The following is a 16,117-nucleotide window of genomic DNA, read 5'->3' on the forward strand; positions in this document are numbered from 1 at the left end:
AAACCCTTATTTTAAGAGAATCACCAATACTGGAAACCCAACCTCAAATTAATTTAATCTAAAGAGGTTTAAAGGGTAACAACAAGCTATTGATACATGGTTATTAAGAGCACTAATTTTTTTTGTCTAATTCATGATGGATTAGTGCAGACTGTTATGACGTAATTGAGGATGAGTTTTATACTCTTAATGAAGTTCATAAAGTATAAATTTCTGTGTAACAGGGACATAAGAAGGAACTTCACCTTTGTGAACATAGAAGTGGTGCCACTTCTAGCAAGAGTAAAGGGTTTTCTCTTGTAAATGTTCACTAAACCGATAAGAGCACAAGGCCATAATAGTGCTAACAAAAGTAGATTTCTATATGTGTTGTGGATGATCTCATGTGTGTGTTGTTTCCGATTTCAACACATAAGATTTTTGGTTTAAGCATCAAGCCACCATTAACTCTGTCGATTTCTTGAGCAATTACACTAAATGGAGGTTTAAGTTGAAAGACACCTTCCATTATGCATGATAGAATATCAATCAAGTGAGACATATATTATTACAACCTAGCAGGGGATTGTTGTATATATAGGTATATACATGGATAGGTTGAAATAATGATGTTTGAGTTTGAAGAATATTGTTTCATAAAGTGAAAATTCAAAGTTAGGCATTTTCAATCGATCGAAGATTTGGCTCGATCAATCGAAATGATAAAGAAAAAATCTTGGAGTTTCTGGATGATTCGATCGCTATTCGATTCTTGTTCGATCGATCGAAATGACCTCTCGACTGATCGAAACACAAAAACTGAATTTTTTGCAGAATTTTTCTAACGACTATTCGGAAAGGTTGAAGAGGTTATTCAAGCATTGTGAACGGTTTTATGAAACATTTTAACTCTCTACAAAATAGTAAGTTAAAGAGAAACACAAGAAATCCTGTGGTCATTCTCCAAAATTGTTATCTGTAGAACCCATCATCTTGGTTGTATTCTAGGGACAATTTTGTAATAACTCTTTAGCAACAATAGTGTGGGGGAGCAAATATTGTCTAAGGAAAACAATATTGTGCCTCAAAGTTATTTATATTCTGTTTGTCTTTTGTGTTAGCCTTGTTCTTCTATTATTACTTTTATAATATCCCTAAGAAAATATAGGGAATAAATTAACTGTGATCCCAAAACATAGGGACCCAAATGATGTTTTCGCCTAAATCAAATGAAATCTCCAAGTGGCAAAAGAGCCTAAAAAGTAAAAAATTAAAATTCCAGCCAAAGCCAATGCTACAGTGGGCTGGTGGCCAACTTATATGGGTAGGCAACGCTACCACTCCCTCAACTAAAAATGTGACCTTTTTGACAAGCAAAAGGCCCATGAAAAAAAACAATTGATATCAAGTTGTTTCAGATTTGTCATTGCAATTAGTTGTAAAATAATTGATATCAAGTTATCTCGCTTCATGTTTGTCATTGAAATAGATTGTAAAATAATTGGTATTGCAATGTTTTTTTTTTTTTTTCTTTTTAAGTTATTGCAATAAATTTTCCTAATGCAGTAAAATATTAAAGTTTAAATTGCAACCAATAATTATAAGTTATTGGAATAATTTACCACTTTTAAGTTGCAAGGGCTTTTAACTTGTATATGTGATATTGTGTCTAATTTTGTTGTATTGACCTGATGTAATAGATTTCTTTTGGTGGAGTAGAAATATACCGAGTATCCTTAAGTCTTAATTGAACTGGTAATTTTCATGATATTATGTGCATTATTACAAGAAATTATTCTATTAAAATTCTAACTCACACCTCACTTCACTAGTTGGAGTTGTTTTTTATTTTTATTTTTTTTTAATTTACACTAAAATGCAAAACTCACCCTTTATGTTTCACCAAAATTCATTTCTATCTTCTAACTTTATTTTTGTTCATTTCAATCTTATAACTTTCAAGTTTATTCAATTAAGGCTTTTCCATCGACTTTTGTTATATGTTATGGTTAATTTTACAATTTTTTAAATTTTTCTTCAAAATTTTTAAATTAATAAAAATTCAATAAATGATTGAAAATATTTTCCATATTTTTTAATAAAAATTTTTACAAAAGTTTGCAGAAATGAACGAAAACAAAGTTAGAAGATTAAAATGAATTTTGAAGAAACTTAGAGGGTAAATTTTGCATTTTAGCCTATAATTTAATAGTAATTATAATAGGGAAGGGGGGTTGAACATTGGACATCTTCATTAAAAATACCATGAAATATCAATTAAACTACAAGGCTCTTGGCCTAAACGGGGTTGTTTAAAGGTTTGCTTGCCAACAACTATTACATAGGTAACGTAGAATTCAACAATATTAGTCATTCAACTATATAATGTAGCTAGTTGACTAGATCTAAGAGAATGAAAAAAATATCTACATAGTTTTGGGATTGTTAAAAAATGCTAATGACTTGTGTTTTACATACAGATTTCAAAAATCTGGAAACTTTAACAAGAAAACTGATATTTATAGCTACGGTATTGTTCTATTTGAGCTAATCACTGGCCATCCGGCAATAATAAGAGGACCTGAAGAAAACACACACATAGTTGATTGGGTTCATCCTATAATTGAAAGTGGAGATATTCGGAACATTATTGATCCAAGGTTACATGGACAATTTGATATCAATTCTGCCTGGAAAGCTCTGGAGATAGCCATGTCATGCATAGCACCAGTGACAATCCAAAGGTCGGATATGTGTGAAGTATGTACAGAGTTAAAGGAATGTTTGGCTCTGGAGATGGTTCATGGAAGAAGCCAAAGGATGGTGACTGGGGGCAATAAGACAATTTCAAACAATCAACTCATAACGACCTCTTGTCTCTAAAACAAAAACTCATGACGACCTCTTTAGAGCTTGAATCAGATATTGCTGCCCTTGCTAGGTAGTTGTTAAAGAATTTTCTGTTTGTTTGTGGTAAGTACTTCCTTCTATGCATTATGTTCTATCTTCTATGTCAAATATGCAGTATTAATTACATTCGTATTTCAAAAACTTCTTATATACTTATTTCATGATTAGATTTTTTTTTTCAATTAAGTACGAGGGGGACGTACTTCTTCTATAGCTTATAATACACAATTTTTATTGTGAATGAATTTATTTTTTATTATGGATTGATGGGTGAGTACCATCTACCATGAAATATGTATGCAAAATGCATTAGGGTACGTGACAATTAGTCAGGCTCTATTTATTCCAATTTTGAAAATCTGGATTTAGACCCAAAATGATTAAGCAGTTATTAAATAATGTAACACATTTTGTTTATACAAATGGATAGTCCAAACCACAATTTTCAATTATCAAATATAAATAATAATAATAATAATAAAAGCTATAACCACTTAGAGAAGAAACAATTATAGTCACTTATATTTACAAAACATGTTTGCAGTCCTAAACTCTCTATGTAAGCTCAATAAATGGACTTCTCTTACCAACCCAATGACAGTCACTTGAGAACAAGCGAATTCTTGTACATGAACTTTCTCCCTGAACAAAGCTCATTTACAATGATTCTAGAACTTCGACACACCAAATAACTCTCTAGAGGTTTTCTATCAATGGACTTTCTTAGGACTGAGCAAGGACCCGGCCCACCCGAAAACCCGACCCGACCCGACCCGACCCCGACCCGACCCGGAAGGGTTTGGGTGGATCTGAGAATAATCGGGTCGGGTTTCGGGTCTTATTTTCGGGTTATTTTCGGGTTCGGGTCGGTATCGGGTCGGTCGTCGGGTCAGATAAAAATACTAGTCTGAACCCGATTTTTTCTTTTGAATCAAACCCTACTCTGTTGTCTGTTGTGGTTCTCTCTCCGCCTCCCTCAGCTCTCCGCCTCCCTCAGGGCCTCAGTTATCTCTGTGTAAGTCATCCTTCCCGTGTTGTTGTGTTTGTGTGTGTGTGATAGCGTTATTGTGTTTGTGTGTGTCTAATATTTTTATCTGTGTGTTTGTGCTTTCTGGGTTTGCTTCTGTTTCAGTTTTTAGGAACTGGGTTTGCTTCTGTTTCTGGGTTTTTGTCATTTTTTAAAAATGATTTTTGATTTATGATCATGTTTCTTGATCTGGGTCGTTCTTAATTTCTTATAATTTTAATGGGTTTTCTTTGTTTTTAATTTTTTTTTATTGTGTTTTTCTATTCAGTTTGAACTCTGATCTGATGGGGTATGTGGGTTTTTGTTGTTGTTTATCATTGGTTAGTTGCTTGATCATCTATGATATAGGAATAGGATTAGTTGGTCATTGTGACTCGTAACTACCTGGACTTCTTGTCTCTGCACACGTGTTCTTTCTCAAACTTCTTTTTCTTTTCTGCTTCCTTCTTGTTTCTCTGGTTTTCTGTTTTGTTTTCACTTTCTGGGTTTCTGAGCCTTTTGTCTTAACTTTTTCTGGGGTTCTGTTTTAATTTTGTTATAGACTAACTAGTATTGCTTTATTTATTCATTCTTTTTCTAGGTGTTGGAGTTACAAATTTGTGAATTTTTTGGTTGCCAAGAAAAACCTGAAGGAAAAGAGAAAACGTTTTGGAGTTTTGGGGCATTTGTACTACTTGATGTTAGCTTCTTTTAATGGGTTCAATTTCATGAATGGGTTTCTCCAAAAACTTGCCAATTGTGATACAAAGAAACGCTTTTGTGCTTTCTCGTTGAAAATTGCACTCATTGAACCTGAAAAACTTGTTACTGCACTTAAGGTATCCGATTAGATGACTTTGTTAACTTTTCCTCAAGTTTATGATGATTATTCTATGGTGTGATTGTTAAGAAATTTTATGTAGGATCCTGTGATTAGATTCAAAAGGATTAAAATATTAGGCTTTGTCATCTACTTAATTGATTTTTGCGGTTCTTCTGGTGTTAAATGAGGACTTTGGCTTGACTTGGGCAGCTCATTGCAGCTAAAATATTAGATCCTGTGTTTTGATCTAAGTTATGTTGAATGGGATATGAGTATATCTTAGAAATTTGACTTCTGTTAAATGACTTGTTTATTATTGATTTTTCCCCCTTGGTGCTGTAGATGGAAAATATTGGAGCAACTTTCACTTGGAGTTTGGAAATGGAAGCTCTTTTGTAATTACTTTAGCTTGTAATTCTGATGTTCAATGATCTGGAGATATCTTAGCAAGTTTTTCATTCTTTAATTTAGGTGATGCGATTTCCACATTAATTGTTTGGTCAAAAGTTGAGTTAATGAAGTTGTACATAGAGTTTTTCAATGCTTTATCTGGGATTTGTTGGGTATTGGATCTTATAAACAGTGAAAACAAGGCTGACTAGTTCTTTCTTTGGTGGGAGTGCTATTGTTGGTTCTGTTGAAAGTTGCATATGAGAGAATATTGGGAACTATTGAGGATTTGAGAACTGTTAAATGTGGCTTGCTGAGGAGATTTTAGCTTTTATTTTCTATTGTTAATAGCAGGTTCAAATAGTTAAATAGTATGATTTTTTTTTTGAGAAAGCTTTTTTTTTTTTTTTTTTAATGATTTGATATTGGAATTTTTTTTTTTTTTAATGAGAGATTATTATTGTAAAAAAGAATATAGTAACATTTAGTATAAAGGCTCTGGAAAACAAGCAGTAGAGAAAAAAAAAAAGAATATAATAACATTTAGTATAAAGGCTCCTGAAAAAAAAAAAAAAAAAAAAAAAAAAAAAAAAAAAACCCCGAGACCCGACCCGAGACCCGGAAAACCGACCCAATTTCAGACCCGATTTTATGGGTCGGGTCGGGTTTCAGGCAACCAAACCCGATTCTCTATCGGGTCGGGTTTCGGGTCACAATAAACCCGACCCGACCCGACCCAATCTCAGTCCTAGACTTTCTAACGGAGGTTAAGAGTTTGTACAGTTTGGATGAACATTTACAATGTTTTAATATCAGCTCAAGGCGAGAAAATCTCAGAGGAATTCTAAAAAATATCTCACAAGGAGAAACACTCAAAGGAGAAGAATTGAGAGATCTCTTTGGCTCAAGGGGATTTGGCTATTAGATCTACTCTTGTATGCGGCCTCTTACTGTCACTCTGTAGCAAGGATTTGTTCTCTATAGAGAACAGTATGTTGAAATTGAATAGCCATGGCTATTCAACAAATTGGTTTACAATTCATGTGATTTCAGTCAAGCAAATTGAGATTCAATCCATTGAAATTTCAGAGTACACAAAGTTGTGCCAACTTCAAATGGACGCATCTCACTCATTTCAATTAATTACATATTGGGTTAAATTTCTATTTATTTTGAAAGCCCAAATATCTGTTTTCTGACAAACAAGTTCATTTATAAATTTAATATGGTGTAAAAGATATGAACAAAAGATTATTAACTCATTATCTTTGACTTAACTCGTAACCTTGTCCCCTTTTAGTAGCTTCTTACTCAATCCAGACACAATATTTTTAATATAGCCAAATTTAGACAAATTTTGGTATACTAGAATTTGCCTATAAACCTTACCCATCCAAGGCCGTTTTCAAACAAAGTACCCTCTAGTTTTAATGTATCAGTCGTATCACCTCATTAAGAAATGGTCATTACAACATGAATTAGGTCAAACCACAGGCCACAGCCATCTACAGCTGGTGAGTCAGCGGGCTAGGCATTTCATACTAGTATGCGTGGGCATCACAAGAATTTATTTATTTATTTTTTTTTTCTGGTTTCTATCAGTCCACAAGGCAGAACATAAGCCCAATCTGATTGTTTTATTAATTAAAAGTGAATTAAATAAACTTTTAGCCCTCATTTTTTTCTTACTAACATTTATCCAACACCAAATTTATTTTATTTTATTTTATTTTTTAAAAAAACAAACAAAACAAAACAAAACAATAAATTCATTAGTACAATATTGACAATTAAAATAGAGCCCAAAATTCAAATTGAGATAACAAAAAAACTATAATAATAATAACCAAAATTTCCTTAAAACCCTTTTTTTTTTTTTGGGTGAGTGAATTCGACTGAAACGAGAACTTACAAGTCTGTTTGGTGACACATTATCAAACCATACTTTTTTTCAAATATTACGTATTTAAATTTCAAAATTTTTTTTCTAAGTACAACTTTTTAAACAATCCCATATTTAAAAATCTAAAAAATAACTTGTACTATACAAATCCTATATGTGTTCAACACTTTTGACTTTTGAGTAATACAACTTCTACATAAAGTCATTGGTATACAATTCAAGGCAGACCTCTTTCTTTGTCAGTTTTTAAAATTGTTTTGCAATCTTTTATCTATATTTGTCACACTATTTTTTTATATGTGAAGCATAGTCCTTTGTTAAACGCAAAGGAAATGCAAGTGAGATATATGTAAAACCCATATTTATTTAGTGATTATAGTTATAAAAAAAGAATTCAAAACTTTATAATAATGTTTAATATATAGCTTTTATTTAAATAAAAAAAAAATTGTTGGTGCAGTTATATACCCTAGATTTTATTATGGTTTTGAAACTCGGACCGTTTATTGAACCGTAAAAGAGAGAGGTTCAAGGTTTTAGAGGTTGAACTGAGGTTGAACCGAGGTCGAACTATGATGACATCATAATTAATTTAATAATTAATTAAAGCCTAAATATAGATATTAAATTTATAAAACTAGAAAAATTGACTAATATATCTATATATGTGAGGGAAATTTAATGATTTTCAAGCATATATTTAATAATTAAATAAGAAAGTTAATAAAATAAAATAATAACCATGAAAGCATTAAAATTTATGATTAATTTTTGAAGTAAAGTTTAATATCTTTGAAGGATTTTAATTATAAATTTTTTAATTCCTTGTAAGAGATGGATAATTTAATTAAGTAGAATAGAATTGTGTTAAGTTGTTTTTATTTAAAAAAAATTGAACCAGGGTTGGACCGCATGGTTCATGCCACCAGTTTTGCGTGAACTGTACGTTCCAACCCCGGTTTAAGGGGTTCACGGAATTAACAATAATTCCGGTTCTCTATGCTTAAAAAACCGATTTTCATCCCGGTTCCCGATTTTTCCAATCAAACCTCCAATCTGGGTTTCAAAACAGTGGATTTTATATGTTACTCCACCACCACTAGTTATCATAGTTGTGCTTTTTATGATCAAACTTAAGAATGGGTCTCCATGAGCTAGACTATTAAATCTTTAGTTATTTTGATGACCTACACAGCAAATTTGTGTGAACAAAAGTCTGTAAGTATTTTTTTTTTTAAAGGATTTTTATAAACATCACCTTTGGAATTTTAATATGAGTTTCAATTTGGTATTTGGGATTTTAATTTGAACAATTAACCTCTACGTATTTGTTTTGGTAACATATTAAACATTTTGTTAGTATTTTTCATTAAAATTAAAAATTTAATAATGACATTTCAAAATTATTAATCATACGAAAAAAATTGTGTAACTAAATGCGTTAGTCATTAATATATTTATTTTAAATTATTCTATAATATATTTTAATATTTGGTTTTGATAATATATAATATATCAGATTTCTAGGATGTGCATTTTCCATGTAACTTAAAACAAATTTGATTCTTTTATTTTTACTATATATTTTAGAGTGATGTTAATGATATTACACATTTTACTAAATAAATTTTAAAAACTAATGTATCACCAATTACAATTTTTTTTTTCAGACTTTAGCATTAATTTTGCGTGTTTGGATTGTTTTTAGAAATTCACCCAACTTCATTATATAGCACGTTATTTGGTAAATGATGTATAATAAAATTTGTAAACTTTTTAGCATTTTTCGATATTTTATAACTCAATTTTAATTATGATATTGAAATAATTTTTTGGTTTGGATATATTTTACCCGATGTACACTCTGGTCTGATTGTAAAACCAAGTTGTCTTCCCAAAAAAAAAACACCAACTAATAAATCAATACATTTTGGTTGCAGTTACCAATACGAGTGTCGAATAAAAAAAACTTCAAATGGCTGTGGATACGTCACACAAATGGAAAAAGATACATGATTATTTTGCTCTTATATTTGTTTTTCCGAATGAGTTACCATGAGCATTCAGTCTAAACAAAATTTTAGTTAAACTAATCTAAAAAACTTTACTTTTACTACTTTAACAAACAAACACACACACACATACATACATATATATATATATATATATCAGACTCAATAATTATTTCTCTACTCTATTTAAATACTATTTTTTTCTCTCTCCAAAAATAAATAAATAAATAAATTTTATTTTTATCCTCTTCCCCACCCAACACCATGTTCTCCTTCACAAAAGCGCTGCTGCTACCACCAAACACAAATCCACCTTCTCCTTCATGACACAAACCCACCTTGCATCCAAAAATACACCACTACTACCACCAAAAACACAAATTCCTCAATCAAAACACAAACCAAATGCCTCAACGACAAAAAACACCAACGACCCACCAAAAACACAGACCCATCTCAATAACCCAGCCATATGACGACCTCTGCAACCTCAACAAGCCACCAACGCCGCTGAGAGCAACGATTCGATGATGAGGACATTGATAATCGACGGTGAGGACACAATAATGAGAGAGAGAGAACAAGTGAAAAAGCAAGGGGGACAGAGGGAGAGTGAATGGATGAGAGAGTAGATGGACAGTTTACCACATTAAAAAATAATTTTCTTTTTAGTTTGGCAATGAATAGTCCTCGTTGGAAGTTATCAGAAGGATAAGCTTCAAGCTACAAGTTGCAATCTGAGCAGGACAAGCACAAAGAACCAGTTATTGGTTCTGTATAAACGACCTATAGTTCTGTCTTGTAGTTCCTTATGCTACTCGTAGTTTAGTGGTAGTAAACAGTAGTGATATTTATGGACACGTGTAAGTAGCTGATAGGTGTATTTCATATCGTTAGTTTTGGAGGGAATAAATCTGTATAATTTGGGGTTAGTTAGGAAGTCAGTTACACTTCAAGCTTGTATAAATACCTCTGCTTGTACAGTTTTTTCATTTGGTTAATACAATGCAATTTTCATCAAATTCTCACATGGTATTAGAGCACTCTGAGCTTTTCTAGATTCTTCTTAGTCTCATTCCAGATTTTCTTTCACGTTTGAATTTTCTCACAAGTTTGTAAGACCAGAAGTTAGCTCTCTCTGTGTATAAAGCCTTCTCTTTCTTGGTCTTGATTGGGTTTTTCAAACCTCTTAATTAATATGTTTACCGACTAAACTTAGCTGACAAGTACAAAGATGAAAGACATATACCAAAGATTTATAGATTTTCTTAACTTATTGTTTTCTTTCTCAAATGAAAAATAAGCGATCATTATATTTACAATCAACAACTTGGATCGTTTGTATTATACTCAAAACCAGCAATTGGCTACCTAGTACGTACTACCTTGCCTGGGGAACCATATCCATCTCAAGGCCCAAAGGGTTCACTTCAAATGTGTCGTTGAATGATTTCGTCATTGGACCACAATCTTGTTCATGAGCCTTTTCCATCTCCAAGCACTCCTTCAATTCAATCACCACATGGCTCATGCTTGGCCTTTGGATGGAAATTAATGGCACACATGCTATTGCTGTCTCTATTGCCTTCCAAACCGAATTTGTGTCAAAATTTCCAGGCATTCTCGGATCAATGATATTTCTTATATCCCCTCTAGCAAGAAGGGGGCTAACCCAATCAACAATATTAGTGTTATCCTTGTTATGGCTTTTTATTATTGCTCTCTTGCCTGTGATCAGCTCCAAAAGTACAATTCCAAAGCTGTACACATCACTTCTCTCAGTTAACCTGTTGGAAGTGTAGTATCTGCATAGAAGACAACTCTAATACCATTAATCTAGATGCTAAATTTCAGTCAGTCAGAATGTGTTGAAGAAAACTTAAACCGAAAAATGAATTGAATGGAAGTATACTGAACCACAAAGACTTACTCTGGATCAAGGTAACCCATCGTGCCAACAATAGCAGTGGATAAATGAGTTTGACCTTCAGTGAAGAATTTTGAGAAACCAAAATCAGCTATCTTGGCCTGCAGTTTTTCATTCACTAAAATGTTGGCTGTCTTCACATCTCTGTGAATTATAGGTGGTTTGCAACCATGATGCAAGTACTCTAGGCCTACACGTATAAGTTTGGCACATCTTAGTTACAACGTATGAACCAAACTAGAAGTTAACTTTATTAAGAGCAATTCTGCCAGCTGACCTTGTGCCGCATCAACTGCAATCTGAAGTCTCTCTTTCCAACTCAAAGCGTCTCTTGTTTTACCTGCAGCCATAACATAACAAACCAGAAGTCCGGTATTTTTAAGTTATTTTTTACAAATGGAATGTCGGTCAAGAAGTAAATCATTTAGTACCTGATAGATGCTCTTCTAAGTTCCCATACGCCATGTACTCATAGATGATCCCAAAATTTGTACCCTCATTGCAGTATCCAACAAAGGAAGTTAAGTTTCTATGATGAACCCGCATCAGGAGCTGAGCCTGCAATTCAAAATGACACTCAATCATAGATACATAAATACTTTAATTGAACATATTTTGGTAACAATTAAAGTTCTTGGGTGTAGAATAGCATACCTCTGTGAGAAATTGCGTTGAGCCATCAGTTGATGATGGAGAGAGCATTTTGACTGCAACTTGCATGCCATCACTTAGGCATCCATGGTATACCGTTCCAAATCCCCCTTTCCCAACAATTTTCTGAAAGTTATTGGTTATACTTACAACCTCAGAGTATGTGAATTGTCGATTGTCTGACTTCAGTGGCCTGCCTCCTTGGTGAGTACTTGGAAGTTGCTTTGCAGCTAATAAGACCATCATAATCTCCAATTATGGTATGCTCAAGTAATTCAAGGGATTTTAAAGAAAATTTCATTTTTATTCTTCTAAATGTGATAGTATCTCAAAAATAATAACAAAATGATTTCTGTATTGATAGTGTTTATTATTAAGTGATCTAGATCACAATAAAGAAACTTTGTACCACGTATACCTTGTTTTCTTTTGCAGCGCCAACAAACAACTAGCATAGTTAAGACAACTAGAGCTGAGACAGTGGCTGCAATTAACGGGACAACAAAATTCTTTTTCTCCTTTTTGCATGGAGCCATCACACAAAGGTCTGGATTTCCATCCACACTATGAAATTATAAAAGATGGAAGTTAAATCTATAACAAAATTAAATAAACAAAAGGCGTAATGAAAAACATTGAATATTATGCACATTACCAAATCACGAATCATATAAATTCATGATTTTTGAGTAAAAACAAACCTCAATGACAGAAAACCATTATTTGATCTTTCTAGGAGAGCAGAAGGAACTGAACCAGAGAGTTTGTTTCCTGACAAATTCCTGCAAAGAATTGTTTGAGTTAGATGGTTTATTTCAAATTTTTAGTATGGGACATTAACATCAAGGGCAAAACCACTTACAGGGTTGTTAAGTTTGGCATTTGTGACAAAAATTCTGGTAGTGGTCCTGTTAAGCTATTGTTTGATAAGTCCCTGAGAAATGATGCATTGGATTTGTTTGATTAGATATTTTGAACATTAAGTTAAGATATGCTTTATAAAACTTTATATCTATGAATGATTGAGAAGTATTGATTCTCATGGAGTGACATTGGGTTGACAAAATAGTTTGCTAATCGTGTCAAAAATGCTCAAATGGCAAATGCCATCATTTGTGTAAAGATTGAAAGCTGCTATTGAATAATACTCACAGGTACTCTAATGATTTAAACCTAGCCATTGAAGGAGATATCTTTCCTGTCAATCCACTTGAGTCTAGATTCCTGCAATTAAATTTAAAAGGCTCAATTAGGCTAGTAATGTATATCATTAGATATCTAGATGACTTATTAATTGGGTTTAACAGACACTCACAAGGAGATGATTATAGGGGGCTCATAACCATTGTCTTTGCAATTCAGGCCATCCCACGCAGGTCGTGGCAGACATGGATCTCCTTGCCAGATTTTAGTAACCCCATTGCTCACTTTAATGTCCATGATGGCATTAACTAATATACACCAACATTATTCTCAAACTGAATCAAAATTTTATCTCATTCCAATAAAAATATTAGAACGACAAAAAGAGGAGACATAGTAAAGTTGCATCTCAATTGATTGACAACAAATTTGGTGTAAGAACAACATACCATCTTCTTGGTCTGTTGGTGCCTGTAAGAAATCTTTAAATATGTAAACCTCCATTGCATTGAGAATAGGAGGGAGGGTGGAATTTTCCGTCTTATAAATAGAAAACTTGAGCTTGGGTCCCCTCACTGGCGTGCTACTATTTATAGTAGTTGAGGACAGGTAGAGAGGAACAACAGATTCCTTCCAGGAGTTACCATTTAGATTAATGTTGAATTCTCTTTGTTCGTTCTCTTGGATGATTTCAAGTTCGGCAAAGTGCAGATATATGTAAAATTCTAAAGTGGGATCATTAGTATCCACTTCAAAATCAAGGGAGTCATTATTCATTGGTCTGACTGCCGCGTTCATGACCATTGATGGCAGTTTATATTCAGAATGATTCACACTATCAACAGCAGAGGAGGTATCGAATGGTATTGATTGAGGAAAGTTATAAGGAAACCACATTCGATCATAAGCATCATCTTTGTACCTGAGGCATTAAAAAATATATCATGTACTAATGGAAGATGTTACTGCAAAAGAACATATTATCTAATCATCCTTGCAAACAAAAACTTGGAACTCAGCCCTAAACCGGAGCATCCAATGGGATGGACAGAATATACCATGAATAAGAGTCTAAATTAAATGAAAGTACTTCAAGATTTCAAGTAATGGTACCAAATTATCCTATATCTTATCCATCCTGGCTTAATCACTATGATAGATCCACTTCTCAAAATGGTTTAAGAGTCAAATAAATTCTTCAACATTTATAAAAGCCCTGTAGAATAGTCTCCTATTATATCCTACTTTTCTTGCCTTGGTATAGTTCTTATTTCAAATGAAACACTGCTCTATGAAAATAGTAATTTTATTTAGATAATTAGATTAGACTTGAATATTGTCATCAATGTCTGGCCTATTGATAGGGGTAGCTTGAGACAATAGAAAACTAATCTGAATAACCACAAGAAATAACTCACCGGATTACTTGACCAGTTGTTGAACCAACATCAAAACGCCTGTACAGAACCAAGGATTTTGTAGGTGGGATTCTATAACTTGAATTATGAAAATGCCTCAGCTCTAGGGCTGATATGAAAGGAGTTCCTGAGCCAGTATTTAAGAGACAAACATTTATGTGATCCATCAAAGAGAAATGTATAATCTCCTTGATGACAATATGAGATTCATTGTCAAACTTTACTTTGTCCCAAATATTAACTCCATTATATAGATCAAATTCTGGCAACTTGTCCTGCTCATCATAATTCCCATACATGAAGGTGGCTCTGATGAAGTAGGTAGTATCTTTGCCTTCGTGAGGTCTTATGGTGTAGCAACTCCTGTTTCCCAGAGGAAAACTTCTCACATTCCATAGATATTTTTGAAGGGTTTCATGATTGAACTTAGAAGATATGTTCCTATTCTCTCCAGAGTCGATGAAATCTTTGTCGGAAATGTATTCTATCTCAGTTTTGTCATCAGTGTATTTATAATCATCCAGAATCCCACAATCAATGCTTATGGAACCTATAAGCCAGCAAAAATTTTAGAATAACCTTCTGTGTGTGCGTGCGCATGCGTGCGTATGTTAAGCAGATCAAATATATCAACTATGTCAAAGTTTGGAACTCAAAGTAGGTACAAGTATATTAATCTGCTAGCTATAAAATTTTAAGGGCTATGATCAAATTTTTTGGTTTCAACAGAAATGCAAGCAGAGCTATTCAGTTAGAAGAAAGACACTAAAATAGGCAGACCCCACGTCTCAAAATCAAATATCTGGCTACTTCAATCAGTGGAAGAAGTGACTTACCTCCTATGTCGTCTAGTTTCCTTCTACCATGTTTGTAATTACTAAACTCCCTCTCTGAAACCAAATTAGCTGAACTTACAGTAATTGCCCACAAGGCAGACACCGATGCAAAAGTTAACCACATCATTGAATCCGGAGACCATTTGTTTCCAAATACCCCACCCATCTACCGTGGAGAAATAGAATGAGATATTGTGTTAGTGAAGATATATGGAAAAGATGTATCCAGTAAATCATTGAGTCTTTTGCACTGGTTGTTGAGCAGCTAAAGAAGAACATGGAAGAGGCTATAAATCAATTGCTCCTGCTTCAAGCTTTGACATTTACACTTTATCCGTCGTACCAGCCGTACGTTGCATTGCGTTGAATCTTCCAAATTTATTGCATCTGTATTATGGAAAAGCAGTTGAACTCATTCAAGCCAATATTGTTGTTCAATGAAATTTGTCATTCACACGTGAAAATGAAAATGGTCATCTTAAAACAGTGTGATATCATGGTTTTACAAGAATTCAGAGCTGACTCCTTGTAATTGTCTGTGTCTTTTTTTTTTGAAATGGGATCACTTACTTTTATTAATGTTTACTTTAACGATTGTCTTATGTTTGATTTAAAACGTTTGTCTTTGTACTTATGTGTTGTAAGGTGGATCACTCGTTCATGATTTATTTGCCGGTCAAGTTTGTTTGGACGTTTGTCACATGGAGTGATGGACCCGGTACCCCAACCTAGTCCCTAAATATCTTTCTTTTTTTTTCTTTTTTTTTTTTGGGCAATGTTTTTAATGGGAGGGGAAGATTTCATATGTAAACATTCCCTCTAGAAACATAAAATATGTCGGTTGACATACAAAGCTCTTTAACTTTTGCTTAAATGGTTTTTTTTTTTTTTTTTTTTTGGGGGTAGTTTTCTGTTTGTTGTTGGTTCACTAATATGTGAAACATTTTTTCTAGTTACTTTATGCCCTCAAATTAAGCTCTCCTTTATTCACTTATCTCTTTGTTTAATATATTTTAATCATAAATTAATGAAAGAGATATTGGATTAATCATATTTTACATGGAAAAAGAAATATTTGCCAAATTTGAATAAAAATAATAATCAACAACTTTATATCAC

General features: G+C 33.0%; 1 protein-coding gene and 1 long non-coding RNA gene across 2 annotated transcripts; one reads left to right on the forward strand and one right to left on the reverse strand.

Annotated features, from left to right (window-relative positions):
- Positions 1-3,686: 3,686 nt before the first annotated feature.
- On the forward strand, positions 3,687-5,412 carry LOC126725299 (uncharacterized). The gene is made up of 2 exons (XR_007655402.1): positions 3,687-3,904; positions 5,061-5,412. It is a non-coding gene; the product is annotated as an uncharacterized LOC126725299 (long non-coding RNA).
- A 4,846-nt stretch (positions 5,413-10,258) lies between these two features.
- LOC126725280 (putative leucine-rich repeat receptor-like protein kinase At2g19210) lies at positions 10,259-15,561 on the reverse strand. Its single transcript, XM_050429841.1, has 13 exons — positions 14,999-15,561; positions 14,163-14,712; positions 13,194-13,666; positions 12,917-13,052; positions 12,754-12,825; positions 12,464-12,535; positions 12,303-12,383; positions 12,020-12,165; positions 11,605-11,831; positions 11,382-11,508; positions 11,228-11,290; positions 10,954-11,140; positions 10,259-10,828 (listed from the first exon to the last, which is right to left on the reverse strand). Exons 1-13 carry the CDS (start codon positions 15,162-15,164, stop codon positions 10,405-10,407), a joined length of 2,724 nt encoding a protein of 907 aa, XP_050285798.1. The 5' UTR covers positions 15,165-15,561; the 3' UTR covers positions 10,259-10,404.
- Between the last annotated feature and the right edge of the window lie 556 nt (positions 15,562-16,117).

This window comes from Quercus robur, chromosome 5, assembly GCF_932294415.1.
Source record: "Quercus robur chromosome 5, dhQueRobu3.1, whole genome shotgun sequence".
Classification (NCBI taxonomy): Eukaryota; Viridiplantae; Streptophyta; class Magnoliopsida; order Fagales; family Fagaceae; genus Quercus; species Quercus robur.

Bases quoted from the DNA above. Each gene is read 5' to 3' on its own strand.
- LOC126725280 (XM_050429841.1), bottom strand. From the start codon at position 15,164: ATGGGTGGGGTATTTGGAAACAAATGGTCTCCGGATTCAATGATGTGG. The intron at 12,826-12,916 runs GTGAGTGTCTGT...ATTTAATTGCAG, and splicing joins CCCCCTATAATCATCTCCTT to GAATCTAGACTCAAGTGGAT. The intron at 12,166-12,302 runs GTTTGTTTTTAC...ATAATTTCATAG, and splicing joins AATGGTTTTCTGTCATTGAG to TGTGGATGGAAATCCAGACC.